General features: G+C 42.6%; 1 protein-coding gene across 2 annotated transcripts in view; it reads right to left on the bottom strand.

Moving 5' to 3' along the window:
* TTC21B (tetratricopeptide repeat domain 21B) overlaps positions 1-16,216 on the bottom strand; it is an 84,566-nt gene extending 68,350 nt beyond the window's left edge. For both annotated transcript variants that reach the window (XM_075529507.1, XM_075529508.1), the window contains exons 1-5: positions 16,097-16,216; positions 11,753-11,882; positions 11,550-11,660; positions 9,386-9,555; positions 541-663 (exon numbers count right to left, since the gene is read on the bottom strand). In XM_075529507.1, the coding sequence (XP_075385622.1) occupies positions 541-663; positions 9,386-9,555; positions 11,550-11,660; positions 11,753-11,882; positions 16,097-16,117 (555 nt within the window). In that variant the 5' untranslated portion in view covers positions 16,118-16,216. The remainder of the gene's footprint in view (positions 1-540; positions 664-9,385; positions 9,556-11,549; positions 11,661-11,752; positions 11,883-16,096) is intronic.
* Positions 16,217-16,766: the final 550 nt, after the last annotated feature.

Here is a 16,766-nt window from a genome sequence, read left to right as displayed (position 1 = left end):
AAATTTCACTCCACCACAGAGGTTTTGCTTTGTTTGCGGTTTCCCAAGTGCCTAGAGTTATGTCTTACACATCACCCTACACATTTTTATTAAGGAAAGAGTGAATGGATGAACAGAAGAAAGAAACAAAACCAATCCCAAAGCTCAGAGCTATTTTGGTAGGGAATATACATTTCCCTAGTTCATTGTTCACCATCCTTCAAAATCCAAGTCCCCCTTTCACTTCAGACAGTGACAAGCAAACTAAACTCACTGACATGGAGTAAATCATGACTCACTGCAACCCTACTGGACAGAGTAGAACCGCCCCTCTGAGTTTCCAAAGCTGTAAAACTCTAGAGAAGCAGCTGCTGGTTTCAAACTGCAGACCTTGAGGTTAGTATCCAAACTTATAACTTAACTCTCTATGTCACCAGGGCTCCCAAGAGATGACAGCAGTTACGTGAAAATTAGTATCATCTCTACTTAGTATGGTTGGGTTTTAGCTACATGATGAGTAAATTTCAATACGTGATTCATTTACCGTAACCTCCAACTTACCTTACCCAGCAGAGCAAAAATGTCATTTCCTTCTTGTAATGCCTCTTCAAAACACTTCAGTGCTTTTTTAATATTAGGTTCTTTTCCTCTTGTAATTTCAAGCCATGCTCGCAAAACCTGTCCCTGTAAAAGGAATGATTTCCAATCACAGTTCCATTTTTTAATGAAAAAAATAAATGATGAAACAGGATACTTTGATGTTACTCTTACATAATTAAATAAAAATAATATTCTTATATAAGTAACAAAAAGTACTCTATCAGATTTAGGAACAACAGAACACAGTAAAATAGCCTTTGAACCTTTGTCAGCCTCATTCTTAAATGTAGCATTAAAGGCAACTTCCTTGTTCAATATTAATTAAGAAGTAGGTTACATATTCCATTAAGCCACTGAATGAAGGTTAACAGTTGCCTATCAAATTAGACACAAACATTCATACCTTCAATTAGTCCTAACCTGTCCCCTCCACACTTCCCTAACCTCTTCATTGATGTACCGTGTTCCAGTAAAATTTTAGGTTCTTATCTCAGAACTATTTCATATCTGTTTTTCTTATTCCCATCTATTATTATCTACCTTAGGAATACCCACTTCTCTAAAATCTTTGCCTTTCTCTCAGGCTCGAGTTTAAAAGCTGCTTCCTTCGAGACATCCTTCCACGCTATGGATGACAGTGGAAGCCCAAGGTGGATTTGCAGGATCCCCACATGAAGGATGCCCTGGGGAATCGCTCTGACCACACTCTAAGAGTGAACAGCCTTGCTGTAAGGTAGAGAGTGCTGTAAAGTCCATTCTGGCAGACGCACCGTAGAATCCTGGTACTCGGCCGCATTAGAACTCAAAATACTCGGGTTTTGACGCAAAATGTCGAGAAAATTTTGCATCAGAGCTCAAACAAAACATCAGAATTCAACCCGATGCACATAATTTTTGTAAACAAAAGCGTCCACATTTCGATCACTCGGCGTTAGTTGGCGTTGTTAGTACGTGTTGTTTAAATCTTTTGCAGCTGTGTTCCAAGCACTTTGCTATTATTTCCCTAGCTTTGTGGCTTTTTGTACTGTTTTTTTTATTAAAAACATGGGTCCTAAGAAAGAGTTTTTTTTGAAAAGAATCATGATATGAAAATGGTTACCATATTTATCGATATTGTTAATGATAATTTCGTAAACCCTTTTAGAAAACAGTTAAGGAAATGCCAACAGCAGATCACATTAGACAGGTTTCTTTTACGAGAAAGCCAGCCAGGTCCTACTGAGAAAAGGCAAAGAAGGAAAAACTTCCGAAGAGCAGCTACCAGTTGATGTGATGGAAGGGATCCCTCTTCCAAACAATGACTCTCTCCATCCTCCTCTCCACATCCGTGTCCACAGATCCAGATCCTCATCCGTCTCAAGGTATGGGGCCATACTGTAGTTGTTAAGAACTTCTTAAATATTGTGCTTAAATTTTAATATTTAACTCTGAACTTATTTACTATGAAATGCCTGTGTAATGTTTTGTATAAAAAGGTAAGGTTAGGGTGAAAACTTGGCTGAGAACAGATGAATCGGTTTTCAGTTATTTCTTATGTGAAAAATTGATTCGGAGCTTGACTGCATCGCCTCTCGATGCTTCTTCTGGAACAGATTAACATTGAGGTAGGGGCTCTACTGCAGTTAAGATGTAACTTCTTATCATTTGATTTCCCTTTTGATCCATTTTTAAGTTGTTTCAGCTTTTAATATTTTCTGCTTTTATTTCAATTGAGATTTTTGTTTTGCTTTGTCTTTTTTTCTTTTTTTGCTTCTTGTTTATGTTCTGTATGTTTTCTGTATATTAAATCCAGGGTAGGTAAATCTATAGAGACAACAGGATTAATAATTACTGGGGGGGCTGGCTGGGAAAACTGAGGAAAAATAGGGAACTAGCAACAATGAGTACAAGAAGAAAATGTTCTGAAATCCCGGGGAACACCAAAAATAGACTGTGGGGCCAGGGCATGGCACCCCATTAGACCCCACCGGAAAACACTCCTAAAGGTCAACGGCCCTTGAACTATTTATAGGCTTTTTTTTCTCGTCAAGTTGTTGTTTTGTTGCTTTGTTTTGCTCTGTCTTGTTTTTGTGCTTATAATTGTCTCTGCATGTCTATCTAGATAAAATAGGGAAGATAAACAATACGGATAAAACAATGGAACCTACAATTTTGGGGGGACCCGGGGACGAGGAGGCTGGGGAATAGCAGTGGGTGTTAACAAACCCAGGGACAAGGGAACAACAAGTGATCCAACATCAGTGTTAAGGAAGGTGTAAGAGGCCTGGCATGGCTTTATCAAGGGCAATGTAACCGGGAGGAATTACTAAAACCCAAATGAAGACTGAACATAATAGTGGGACAAGAAGAAAGTAAAATGAAATAGAGGAAAGAACTAGGAGGCAAAGGGCATTTATAGAGGTCTAAATACAGGTATGTACATATGTAAGTATATTTATATATTATAATAGGGAAATAGACCTATGTGCATATATTTATAGGTTTAGTATTGAGGTAGCAGATGGATATTGGGCCTCCACACAAGAATTCCTTCAATGCAAGAACACTTTGTTCTAATAATCTGGCATTCCATGATGCTCCCCTTCCCGACACGACCGCTGAAGACAAAGCGGGTGCATAAGCAACTGTTGTGAGAAAAGCTTATGATGTCCGGCTATCAAAAGATATAGCATCTGGTGTCTTAAAGGCTTGAAGATAAACAAGTGGCCATCTAGCTGACAAGCAACAAAGGCCACATGGAAGAAGCACACCAGGTGGTGTGATCACGAGTTGTTGATAGGATGAGGTATCAGGCATTAAAGACCCAGAACAAAAAATCATATCAATGTGAATGAGGAGGAGCGCAGTGGAGACTGGAACCCATCTATAGGAATTGGACATCCCTTTACAGAAGGGTCACAAGGAGGAGATGAGCCAGTCAGGATGCAGGACAGCACCAATGAAACATACAACTTTCTCCTAGTTCTTTAATGCTTCCTCCCTACCCCACTATCATGGCTCCAATTCTACCTTACAAATCTGGTTAGAACAGAGCATGTACACAGGTACAGATAAGAGCTGAAAACAGAGGGAGTCCAGGACAGATAAACCCCTCAGGACCAATAATTAAAGTAGCCACACCAGGAGGGTAAAGGGAAGGAGGGGGAGAATGGGGGAGCCAATCACAATAATCTACATATAACCCCCTCCCAGGGGGGCGGACAACAGAAAAGTGGGTGAAAGGAGACACTGGACAGTGTAAGACATGAAAAAAGTTTTATAAATTATAAATTATCATGAGGGAGGGGAGGAGAGGGAGGGGGAAAAATGAGAAGCTGCTACCAAGGGCTCAAGTAGAAAGAAAATGTTTCGAAAATGATGATGGTAACAAATGTACAAATGTGGTTGACACAATGAATGTATGTGTGGATCGATTGTGATAAGAGTTGTACAAGCCCCCTAAAAAATGATTTATTAAAAAAATAAAGAAAAATTTTAAAAAGAAAAAAAGTTCCGAAATTGATTGTGGTGATTACACAAACCTTAATAGGATTAAATTGTGTGGTATGTGAATTATAAAACTATTTTAAAAAAGAAATTCTTCTTCATCTTCCTAACACTTGAAGATATGATCCCTTCCTAAATACTTAAAATAGCACAAAGAGAACAATAAATGTTATTATCCCAAGCACTTTAATAACACTTCTCTCTTGCCTTTTATAATTCATTCGGTACAATATTAGCTGTTTGTGTGCTCTATGACACTGTTAAGTTTTGTATTCCAGAGTAGAGTTTACGTGTCACATGTCTTTGACTAGGGAGTGTTGGCACTCTGCTCTCATGAACGAAGGAGCCCTGGGGGCACAGTGGGTTAGGAGTTATGTTGCTAACCACAAGGTCAGCACTTTGAAACCAATGGCCGCTCCACAGGAGAACAAGGCTTTCTACTCCTTTAAAGATACAGTCTGGGAAACCCACAGGAGCAGTTCTACCCTGTCCTACAGGGTCTCGCTGAGTCAGCATCGGCTCGACAGCAATAAGGTCATGAATTTATTAATCTAGGGTGCCCTGGTACTACTGTTGGGTAAGTGTAGGACTACTAGGTTGGCAGTTCAAACCCACTAGCTGCTCCTCAAAAAAAGAAGCTCACTTGCTCTTGAAAAGAGTACAGCCCCAGTCACCCTACACAGAGCTGCTGTGAGTCAGAAGTGACTCCATAGTTACATTTGGCTAAGCAGTGGGAGAAAGATGAGTCTTTCTACTTCTGTAACGAGTTACAGTCTCAAAAACCCAGGGTTCTACTCTGTCACGGAGGGTCACCCTGTGTGTTAGACAAGGTTCTCTAGAGACAAATCCAGACTGCTAATAATTATATATATACACACACACACACAGATAGATACATAACACAAGATATAAAAAGTTAAATTATAAAGCAGTACAAATGGCTCAGTACAACTCACTCCTGTGAGACAATTGTGAGACACTGGCTGTCTCTCAAGTCTTGTAGAGACTTCTGTAGAGAAATTCAGGCTATCCAGGCACAGCAGCAAACAGCAAGACAGGTCACCAACAGTCAGTCAGGTCACCAACAGTCAGTCCCCAGTTCAAGAGATGTAAATTCCAATTGTGTGGCGAAGCAGGTCTTGAAGGAACCTCATATTACGGCGACACAGTCCACAGGTTAGGTGTCCCAAAGGTAGGGTAGCTTGCAAATTGAGGCACAGAACAAGCAAGGCAGCCACACACTGGTCTGATGATCAACGAGCGAGAGACAAGAAAGGGGAGGCTCGCTGAGCCATTTATAGCTCCGCCCTTCAATTAATCCCACATGTGTTTATTGGCCAGGCTGGCACAATAAGCTAACTACTTCAATCTACCCCTTGCCAACCTACCACCTGTACACAATTCTTTAGCCACATATAATTTCCAGACATTGATGAAATCACACTTATGCTTATCATCAATCATACATATAAATGAAAACACAGAGTCCAATTATATCTGATATATCATACCTGAACAAAGAAAGATATGCAATAAGCACATAAAAAGAAAACACACTGACAATTACACACCTCGCTTTTGGAATTGATCACATGGTCGCAGCTGATAAGTATAACTACCTTCTTCTATTACCCATTCTGTATTACCTTTGCCCTCAGCAAGCACCTCAGCTGGCTGTGATTTTCTGCATGGTGGGGTGACCCAGACCTTCATTCCTGAGGGGTCTGGGTCATTATAAGTCCTGTCAGGATTGGGTTGCTGCAGCTTACCATTTACTTTAATCACAGGGCATGGTAACACTAAGAGTCGGCCTATGGGATCTCCTGGATTCCAGACATATTCCTCTTTACCTCCATTATGTAACACCAGTCCAATTTCTCCTTGGTAATTAGGATCAATCACACCACTCATTACAGTGACACCCTTCCTGACCTGTTGATCCAAAGGCATGAGAAGCCCAAAGTGGCCTGGGGGCATTCTCAGCTGCCAGTTCAGTGGAATCGTGCTGTGTTTCCGGGTGAGAGAGTTCCTTTCTTCGGGACCAGGACCTCCAGGCCTGAGGAGCCAGGGTTTCTGGGACAGGAAGCAAAAATGCTGCAAGTGGATCATTAGGAGTAATAGTGAATGGTGCCACTCCAGCTTCCACCCCTTGGTTCCAGGACCCATGAATTCTGGCTATTAGAGACACAGCACCATATATTGGCCGCTGGTTTAGAGTATATATAGCTTCCTGGAGAACATTGCCCCAGCCCCGCAAGTTGTTGCCACTTAGTTGGCGCCGTAATTGTGTCTTTAGGAGCCCATTCCATCGTTCTATCAAGTCGGCAGCTTCAGGATGATGAGGAACATGATACGACCAGTGGATTCCATGGGAATGGGCCCATTGCCGCACTGCATTTGCTGTGAAGTGAGTTCCTTAATCTGAAGCAATGCTATGTGGGATGCCATGCCAGTGGATGAGGCATTCTGTGAGTCCACGAATAGTAGTTTGGGTAGAAGCAATGCGTACAGGGAAGGCAAATCCATATCCAGAGTAGGTGTCTATTCCAGTAAGAACAAAACACTGTCCCCTCCAAAATGGAAGTGGTCCTATGTAATGAACCTGCCACCAAGTTGCTGGCTGATCTCCCCGAGGAATGGTCCCATATCTTGGACTTAATGTTGATTTCTGCTGCTGGCAAATGGGGCACTCAGCAGTGGCAGTGGCCAAGTCAGCCTTGGTGAGTGGAAGTCCATGTTGCTGTGCCCAAGCATAACCTCCATCCCTGCCATCATGTCCACTTTGTTCGTGTGTCTATTAGGCGTTAACAGGGTGGCAGAGGAAAGAGGAGGACCAGTCTCCACAGCGCATGTCATCTTATCCACTTGATTATTAAAGTCCTCCTCTTCAGAGGTACTCCTTTGGTGAGGGTTCACGTGAGATACAATTATCTTTACTTTCTTGGCCCATTCAGAGGTCTATCCACATACCTCTTCCCCACACTTCCTTATCACCAATTTTCCAATCATGATCCTTCCAAAATTGGTCCTCCTTGTCACCAATTTTCCAAGCCATTAGTCACATCTGGCCATTTTACCTTATATGCAAACTGAACGGCCAGGTGCACTGCTCAAAGTTTTGCCTACTGGGAAGATTTCCCTTCAACACTGTCCTTTAGGGAGATCCCAGAAAGGGGCTGTAGTGCTGCTGCTGTCCACTTACTAGTGGTACCTGCATGTCGTGCAGAGTCATCCGTAAACCAAGCATGAGTTTTTTGGTCTTCAGTTAAAGTATAGTAAAGAACCCCCCAGGAGGCGATAGGTGAGTTAAATGGGGATGTAGTAGGACTCACCACCCCTGCATCTTTCAAGTCTTTGATGGTGGCACTGATCTCTACAATCCCTCCAGGAATGCGGTACTGCTTTTGGTTTACTATTTTCCTAGTTAATGGCAGTTCACTTGATTTTCCTACCATGATAGCCCTTATTCCACATTTCAGGGATCCAATATGGGGGTTCTGCCAGTTATTAAGTATGTCTATTCCAATGAGGCATCTGGAACTGGGGAAATAACCACAGGATGGGTCCAAGGGCCCACCGTGAGGTGTACCTGAGCTAAAACTCCATTGATAACTTGACCTCCATAAGCCCCCACTCTGACTGGTGGACCTTTGAAACACGTTGAGTCTCCTGCAATGAGTGTCAGTTCCGAGCCAATGTCCAGTAATCCCTGAAAAGTTTGATTATTTCCTTTCCCCCAATGAACAGTCACTCTTGTGAAAGGCCGCAGGTTCTTTTGGGGAAGGCTAGAAGAAAGACTAACAGTATAGACCTTCGGTGATGTAGCAGGATCCTTCTTCCAAGGGACCCGGCCTCCCCCTCATTCAAGGGTTGTGGGTTTGTAAACTGGCTCAGGTCTGGGAATTGATTGAGCGATCGTGACTGTCTATTCTGCTGTTCACCTGATCTACCATTCTTTCGCCTGTACAGATCACGTAAATATTTAGTAGGTTTCCCATCTATTTCATTCCTAGGGACACCGTGGCTAAGTAGCCAGTGCCATAATTCCACACGGGACAGATTGCTTTGATTACTATGGAAACCTAGTTGTCTATTATAACCACACTCACCCTGTCTCTGTTGATTCAGGGCTGACACCTGCCCTCTACCATCACGCGGACCAATCAGCCCCACTGGGGGCAAATGTCGGAGTTCGCTTAGGGCAGTGCCCACTGTTAATCCTGGTGCACATAAAATAGCAATCACAGGAACCTTCAGAGATGCTGGGGCCCACTTCACAAACTTGTTCCTTATGGTTGTGGTAAAGGGTATGTCCTCAGGACACCCCATTTTTGGGTCTATGGGAATATCCTGATAGATCATTCCAACATACCAATTTCTCTAGGCTTTTGGATGCCTTCCTCTACAGTGTACCCAGGTAGGTCGGGTACTTCAAGTTGGTCTAATCTAGGCCATCTGGCAGTCCATGCTTCATTGAACCAACCAAATAAAGATTTAGATCCTCTCTTAGCCTCTGTCGCAGAGACACTGAGAGAAACGCCCGTACTTGGGGGTCAAGTTAACACAGTAGGAACCTCCTGGCACAGAAGACCTGTCTTCTTCCTTGCTCTACTTTCCTGTGCTGACGTGGATCACGTCTGCCAGGGTTCAGTTCAGACTAACAAGGGCTGACTTAATGCGACGGACTCACATGAATTAAATACTTAATTATCCGCCAGGCTGGCACAATAAACTAACTACCTCACCCTGAGTTAGAATGGACTCAACAGCAGTAAGTTTGAGTTTTGAGTTTGGCTAAGCACTGGGCTCCTAATCAGGTCAGTGCTTCAAACCTTCCATCCCGACGGAGAAAGAAAGATGAGGCTGTCTGGTCCTGCACAGTTATGGTCTCAGAAACCTTCATATTGGGTCAGAGGCATCAAAATTGACTCAATGATAGTGCGTTTGTTTGGGGTGGCAACTTTACATCATTAACAGTACAAATAATGGTGACTTGTACTTAGAACTATTCAATAAAGAGAAATGGGGGGGGTGGAGAGAGAAGGGGTAATCAAAGGAGGGAGGTGTCTTTCCAAGAGTTAATCAACAGCACAAAAATCAACAACCTTCTAAGGTCAAAAACCAAACCCACCGGCACCAGGTTGAATTTGATAAAATGCTGGAGGGATCACAATTTTCAATATAGTGAAATATTCAAATAAAACTATTATGCATAGAATGAGAAGAGAATAAGAAAGCATTAAGCAGCTGATGCTACTGAACATATAAATAAGGTAAGCTGCCTTTAACTCTACTATTTCAATTGGAGAAAATCAGGTACCTCTCTGGTACCGCAGCTTGATGTTTTGATCATTCTGTCAATATATTCTCTCGCTTTTTCATGCCGACCCATGTGCCACAGAAACAAGCCTGCATAGTATAGCGTGTCCTGTCCAGCCACTTTCCGTTGCTCCTTCATTCTGGCTTCTGCTTCCAGAATAGCTTCTCTATCTGCAAAGAGAAACGGGAACAAATAAAAACCAAACTCTAGAGCAATGTTTCTAATACGTCAGACAGATGAATAGCAGGCAGGGCGATGCAGTGACACTGCCAACACAAAACTGGTTCTTGCCGGATCATAAATCATTACAGCATCCAGCCCATTTACAATCAGGACTTAACTCAGCTTTCCAGAAGAATACACACTAACAACCTAGACCTTTAATAGCAATATTTATAGATATCGGAACCTTGCTAGAATTTAAGTTCATTCAACACCACTCATGGTGGAAAGCAGAATCAGTGCTCAGATGCCCCTAACCAGTATTTCTGTCTCCACCTTTTTAGGCCTAACAGAACCAACACATATGTCTATAACATTAGTAAATATTCCAATCAGTGCAAAAACAACTATGTTGTACTATCTTGTTTTTCTAGATTTACTGCCACTCTCTTACACAAATTCTCTGCTCCCACTAAATATATGCTCCCTAGAGCACAGGAAAGAGGATCAACAAGAGCCTAATCCTGAACCACTGCCACCTGACTGCACAGGTAATTTTCTGTGGTCTAGAAAATAAGTCCTCCTGTTCCAATACTATCTGTCCTTCAAAGACCATAGTAAATCCCGTCATACCTGAAGCCCTACCCATTACTTATATGGATTAGCAGTACATGTCACTTTCAGTTAACTATGGATTCACTGGTTTTACTTCTTAAAATGTTAAATAACATTACAGTTAAATAATTGCAACCTTGAAATTTAATCATTTTAGATTTTATATTTTACTCAACTATTATAAGCTGGACATAATGAACCACTTCTTACCCTTCTTTCTATATCTTTTAGGTTCTCTTGGCCCTAAACCTCATTGTATTTGTTTACTTTCAAAGCATGGCTTTATATATAAATTTTTATAGATTTATGCAGAGATTTGTATAGATTTTTGAGGGCTTCAAAAAGCTCATTGAAAAATGGACTTAAGAGATAAGGGAATTTTTCCATAAACTTTTTGAAGGCCTCTCATTTGTTAGGTTGAAGGAGGTACAAAATTCTCTGCTTAGGAAACACTGTTTCTAATATTAAGAAACTATCCCACAATAATTGATTATAATTTTAGTAATTTAAAATAGGCTCTATATCTACAATACTACTAGCTATTACTGTATATATTTGGAAGAATATAAATCTATTTCCTTTATTTATATTTTGACTCTTCTTTCTCATTAAAAAACTCAGGCAGTTCACATAATTTTAAATAATTCCTTACTTATGCATAATATTCCTTCTATAATTAGTCATATTTCTCAATTATTGGCTAAAAATCTGCTGAATATAGTCTAGGTGCTAAAAGCTTTAAAATATAATGGAAAGGGTAAACTATATATAGTTGCAAACAAAAGGGCATCAAAAAGTTTGTGGAAAATAGAATTAAAAGATAATGGGAAATTACCATATGTAAATATTTGTAAGTGGTAAAGTCAGTAGCTGCAGAGTAATGTATGCATATATCTGGTTTTGGCTGGTCTCTTTTGCATAACAATTGCTAACACATAATGTTCTTTCTAAAAAAAAAAAAACCAACCCACTGTCATTGAGACCATTCTGACTCAGAGAGACACCCCCTCCCCAGCACATAGGAGAACTAACTGCCCCTGTGGTTTTCTGAGGCTAAAAATCTTTACAAGCCTAACAAGCCTCATCCTTCTCATTCTGAGTGGTTTACTGAACTGCCCAACACTTAACCCACTACCCCGAGGTACTAATTAATAAACTACAGTCCCTAAGAAATATTATAGAAGTGCAAGACATACGTTCTTGGTGCTGGACAAACTTGCCAAGTTCTTAAGCCTAACCAGGAAGATGATATATATGTATAATAGAAACAGTACCGACAGCCAACATGCAATACCGTACGATCACAATGAATGCTATACTGATTTTTAAAGTAAAATCAAACTGAGTAGGGCACACTGTCCTAAGCTTGTTCTTAAACATACTGTACCTGGGTTAGGACTCATTTTATGGGCATATATCAGGGCAATCAGAGAACAAAGTGACACATCTTGTTTATTTTTAATAGCTTCAAATTCCCGAAGAGCTTCTTGAATTTTACCTGAAAATCAAACAGATTATGACGTGAAAAAGAGTTCAAAGTGCAAGGCACGAGATGACATTTGGGGAAGATGCTAGGTGATGATCCCGTACCTTCCATCAGTGTAGCATAGGCGTGGTAAAACCTGAAGACGGGGTCACTGGCGTATCGCCGCATGCCTTCACTGGCAACAATGAGCACATGATGGAACAAGCTCTCTTGACAATAGTAATTAATCAAAGTCTGGGAGAAAATAAGAACGAAAAGCTTAAAAAGCCTGCAATGATTTGCTGTACTTGGGAGACAGATATTAATCCAAAATACTGAATGATCTACAGGAAGTATGAGTTTTCTTTCAAATTTGTTTAAATCAAAATGCTTCTTTTGCCCACATTTTTAATCAATTTTAGAAAAATGAAATGAAAAAGGATTTTAAAAATAGGCTCCCATTTAAATATGAATGAACAATGAAAGTATTGGACATGTGAGTGATATCTTATCAAAACTCTTGGGAAAAATAAAGTAAAATAAATTCTCAAACAAAGAGGCTATCAATACTAGACTGTAGCTTTAAGAAAAACAATCAAGCTTTTTAAATATTCATTTTATAACAATAAATTAAAAGTCATTAGCAATTTGCTACTATCTTAATTATTTCCTGAGTTCAGCCACAAGTGGTTAGCAATAAGAATAATCAAAACATTTCCAATTGAAATGATAGTATAATCTTTTTGTTAAAAAGGTTTTTTAAAATTATTAATTTATTATTAATTGGGAGTTGATACATACATCTTATCAGTCCACAGTTCGATCACATCAAGTAGAATTGTACTATTAGATTCCCAAACCTTCTTTCTCTTCCTGGACTCCTTGAAATTTTCTCCCGTTTACCCCACCACTACCACTGTGCCTCCCCTATCCTCGAATCCCTTATTCTATTTACTGTCCCTATAGATTCAGCAATCCTGGGTGTCACATACTGAAAAACAGGAAAAAACATATAACACAGGGTCAAGAGGATGACCTCCAATGACAGCACCTCCGAGATCCACCCTAATCTGAACAAACAAAAACCAAACAAGACAATATAAACCAAAAACATAGATTTTGAAAACCAGATCAAGTCCAGCAAGCATCAGAGGGGGATCAACTGACAAAATTGTAACTGTTCAAGTCAGACTTATGCCTTTGATCCTCTATATTCATCTCTGTTTAGTAACCATTCTCCTCCTACCCCTCAATTGTAGGAGTTTACCAGAGGCTTATTTCCTATGTAGTGCCACAATGAATCATCCATCGTCTTCTGCACACCGGATTCTCACCGTTTATTGGCATACATTTCACATATCATACAATTCAATAGTTTAATCATATTAGAGTTGTACTGTCTTCTCCACAGTCACATTTAGAACATTTACTTCTTTCTTGTATTCATTGTCATCACCTGTCCATCGCCCCCCAAAATCCCCAGGCATACCCTCCAAGAAACCATCAATGCAGTCAGTCTATAACTCTACCCATTCTGCATTTTATGCACAGACAACATAGAAAACAAAATACAGAAAAAAAATAACAAAAACAAGACCACTGCATTCTAGATGACAGTAAGGCTATTTACATCCCTGGTTTGTGGTCATGAAACTTTGTCTTTAATCTTATAGAAAACTATATGAGGGAGTTTCATAAGGTTCCTGGAAAAATTATACTAATTTTTTAATTCCACTTTCCCACAAACTTTTTGAAGCCCTTTCATGGTATTAAGATTTTCAATGCAGAAAATTAATATCCAGAGAGGTTCCCTGGTGGCATAGAGGTGACATGTTGGGCTGCTAAGCTCAAGGTCAGCAGTTCAAAACCACCAGCCACTCTGAGGGAGAAAGACAAGGTTTTCTACTCTCGTAGAGCCTATTCTTGGTAACCCACAAGGACAGTTCTACTCTGATCTATAGGATAGCTTTGAGTCAGAATTGGCTGGGTGGCAGTGAGTGGATATGCAAAAGGACTATGCTTTTTTATGTGGACTTGTGTTTGACGCCATTTTTCATAGGAAAGTGACTCAGACTCGGTGGCTAATTTATAATCAAAGAAAGAAATCAGGGTAATGCCTTCACTGTGAGACATCTGAGTCACCTCACAAACCAGTGAGAGTCAGCCTATATCAGCCTTGTTGGATTCTACAGCTGGTGTGAGAAAGAGGGATGAAGTAGTCATCGCTTCCTGGGTTCAGATTTGCCTGTCTGCTCCAGATTCCATCTTTTTTTCCTAGCTTAGAAGCTCAGCTAATTTCTTCTATAAAGGACTAAATAGAAGAAACAAAGTCAACCAAATTCATTGTCTCCAAATTGACCCTAGCTCAGAAAGACCCTACAAGATTGAGTATAACTGACCTAAAGCACTTCTCAGAGCGTAAAACGTTACATAAGCAGACTGCCACCTCTTTGTCCTATGGAGACACTGGTGGGTTCAAACTTCAGAGCTTGTTAGCAGTAGCGGGCTGTAGGGCTAGACAGCCAATAGTTCAGGGTTTGTGGAATAACCACTCTTTCTGGGTCACAATCACTCTACCTGGTTGTATAATTTCCATAGCCTGAAACCAGTCATACTCACTGCCACTGAGGCAATTCTGACTCATAGGACCCTACACGACAGTCTGGGTTTCTGAGACTAAATTTCATGGGAGCCAAAGGTCCCATCTTTCTCCCGCGGAGTGAGTGGTCGTTTCAAACTGTTGCTGCCTCCCTTTATTCGAACATGCACGCTCAGATTGGAGGGGCTTTTCGTAGTTTCATCAGTGTAGTGTCTTCAGTGCCTAGGCCAGTGCCAGATGGTAGGCATTTAAGGAAGACTGGTGTTTCACAGCCCTTGGGTTGTACACTCTGTGAAGGCAGAAACTGTTGTGCTCTTCACTGGATCTCCCAGCTTTCAGCGAATGGAATGCGCAGTAAATACTTGATGAATAGGTGAACCAGCGAGCAAATGAGAGAAGGCCATTATTATTTTCAAAAATCACGTCTTTGTTTCGATATCACCATTTATTAAGTAGACTCTCATCCCTAGATGCTGAATGCAGGAATCAGTGATAAAAGAATAAAAATGTCATTTACAATAAAATACAGACCTTTGGGGGTGTGTGTGTGTCTTTGATTTACTAGAAAATCTTATAGTGAATGAGGGGCTGGGAGTGCGGAGTGGAGACCCAAAGCAATTTGTCGGCTACTGGACATCCCCTTACAGAAGGGTCTTGGGGAGGAGATGAGCCAGTCAGGGTGCGATGTAGCAATGAGGAAACATACAACTTTGCTCTAATTCCTAAATGCTTCCTCTCCCCCATGCCCCCACCCCACTATCATGATCCCAATTCTACCTTGCAAGTCTGGCTAGACCAGAGGATGTACACTGGTACAGATAGGAATTGAAAACACAGGGAATTCAAGGCGGATGATCCCTTCAGGACCAGTGGTGTGAGTGGCGATATTAGGAGAGCAGAGGGAGGGTGGGTTGGCAAGGGGGAACCAATTATAAGGATCTACATTTGGCCTCCTCCCTGGGGGTCAGACAACAGAAAAGTGGGTTAAGGGAAATATCAGATGGTGTAAGACATGACAAAATAATAATAATTTATAAATTAGCAAGGGTTCATGAGTTAGGGGGTTGAGGGGGGAGGGGGGAAATGAGGAGCTGACGCCAGAAGCTTAAGTGGAGAGCAAATGTTTTGAGAATGATGAGGACAATGAATGTAAAAAATATGCTTTAAACAAATGATGGATGTATGGATTGTGATAAGTTGTATGAGCCCCTAATAAAACGATTAAATAAATTTTAGGAAGTAGGCACAAGGATGTCTGTGGTTATCTTAATGTATGATCCAGCGCTGCTTTTTCAGGTTTCATTGTTTTGTTTTCATATATATATGGAGAGAAAAAAAGTGTTCTGGGAGACTTGTGGGTTACACCTAGGAACCTTGGTGTTGTAGTAGTTACGAGTTGAGCTACTACCTACAAGTCAGCAGTTCGAAACTACCAGTTGCTACACGGGCGAAAGGTTTTCTATTCCTGTACAGATTTACATTCTGGCAAAACCCACGGGAGCACTTCTACTCTATTCTATGGGGTCGCCAAGCCTCGGTGGGCCGGGCTTGGTTTTGGTTTTGACCATGGAAAGAGGAGCCGACAAGGAGGTCCAACGTTAATGAGGTGTTCCAACAAATCCAGCGCAAATCAAAGCAAGCACGACCAGCTGGAGGCCCAGCACCCTAGGCGCGTTTCGGTCCCCAGGATCCCCCAGCCAGGCGGCCGGCTCGCAAGCCAGGCGGGGTGGCTCCTAACGCGCCGGGGTGCCACGAGCACAGCCGAGTAATAACGGCCTCGTGAATCCCACTCGCGCCCGCCGCACGGCCCACGCTGGCGCCTCCCGGCGCAAACAGCACCCAGGCCGCGGGTGCCGGCCGCCCGGCTCACCTTCAGTCCTAGCGCGTCCATGGCTCCCGCGAGAGCTCCGAGCCGCGGGGTCAGTGGGCGTGCGCGCCCGCAGCGCGGCGGAAGAGCCGGGGGCACAGCGCCCCGCTCTCGAGCCCAGGCCCGCCTCCCGCGGGGGACACGCCCCTCCCGCGGGCGGGGCGGGGCCTAGCCGCGCTGCCATTGGCTACTCGGCGGGGGGCGGGCCCTCGTGGCCGGATTGCAGGAGGCGCGCAGGAGGAGCCCGCGGGGCGGAGGTTGAGGTGGGAGAGAGGCGAGGGCGCCCCCCGGAGGACAGAGCGTGGCGGACGGGTGCGCCCAGGTAGTGAGGATGGACGGGGAGATCAACGGTGGCCCTGCACGCGGCTAAGGAACAAAAGAAGTGGAATAGGCAGTAGGAAAAGGACGGATCTCGCACTAAAAGAAAGGCACCGTTTCCCGCCCGTCGGCGTGGAGACGGAGTCCCGCAGTGCGGTGTCTGAGGAGGACCAGCGCACGGACGGCCCGGCCACGTCCGCCCGGAAGCCCTGCTGTGAGGCCGCAGGGCGGCGCTGAAAAAGCACGAGTTCTTCACAGGAAAGCTTGGAGGGCCCGGTCTTTGCCGAAATCGCTGCAACCTAACGTTTGTTGTTAGGATACGTGTTGACGTAGTACGGAGTGGCCAGTTCTGATA

This window comes from Tenrec ecaudatus, chromosome 13 (assembly GCF_050624435.1).
Source record: "Tenrec ecaudatus isolate mTenEca1 chromosome 13, mTenEca1.hap1, whole genome shotgun sequence".
In the NCBI taxonomy this organism is placed as follows: Eukaryota; Metazoa; Chordata; class Mammalia; order Afrosoricida; family Tenrecidae; genus Tenrec; species Tenrec ecaudatus.
Note: the sequence above shows the minus strand (reverse complement) of the source record. Positions and strands in the feature narration are given on the sequence as shown.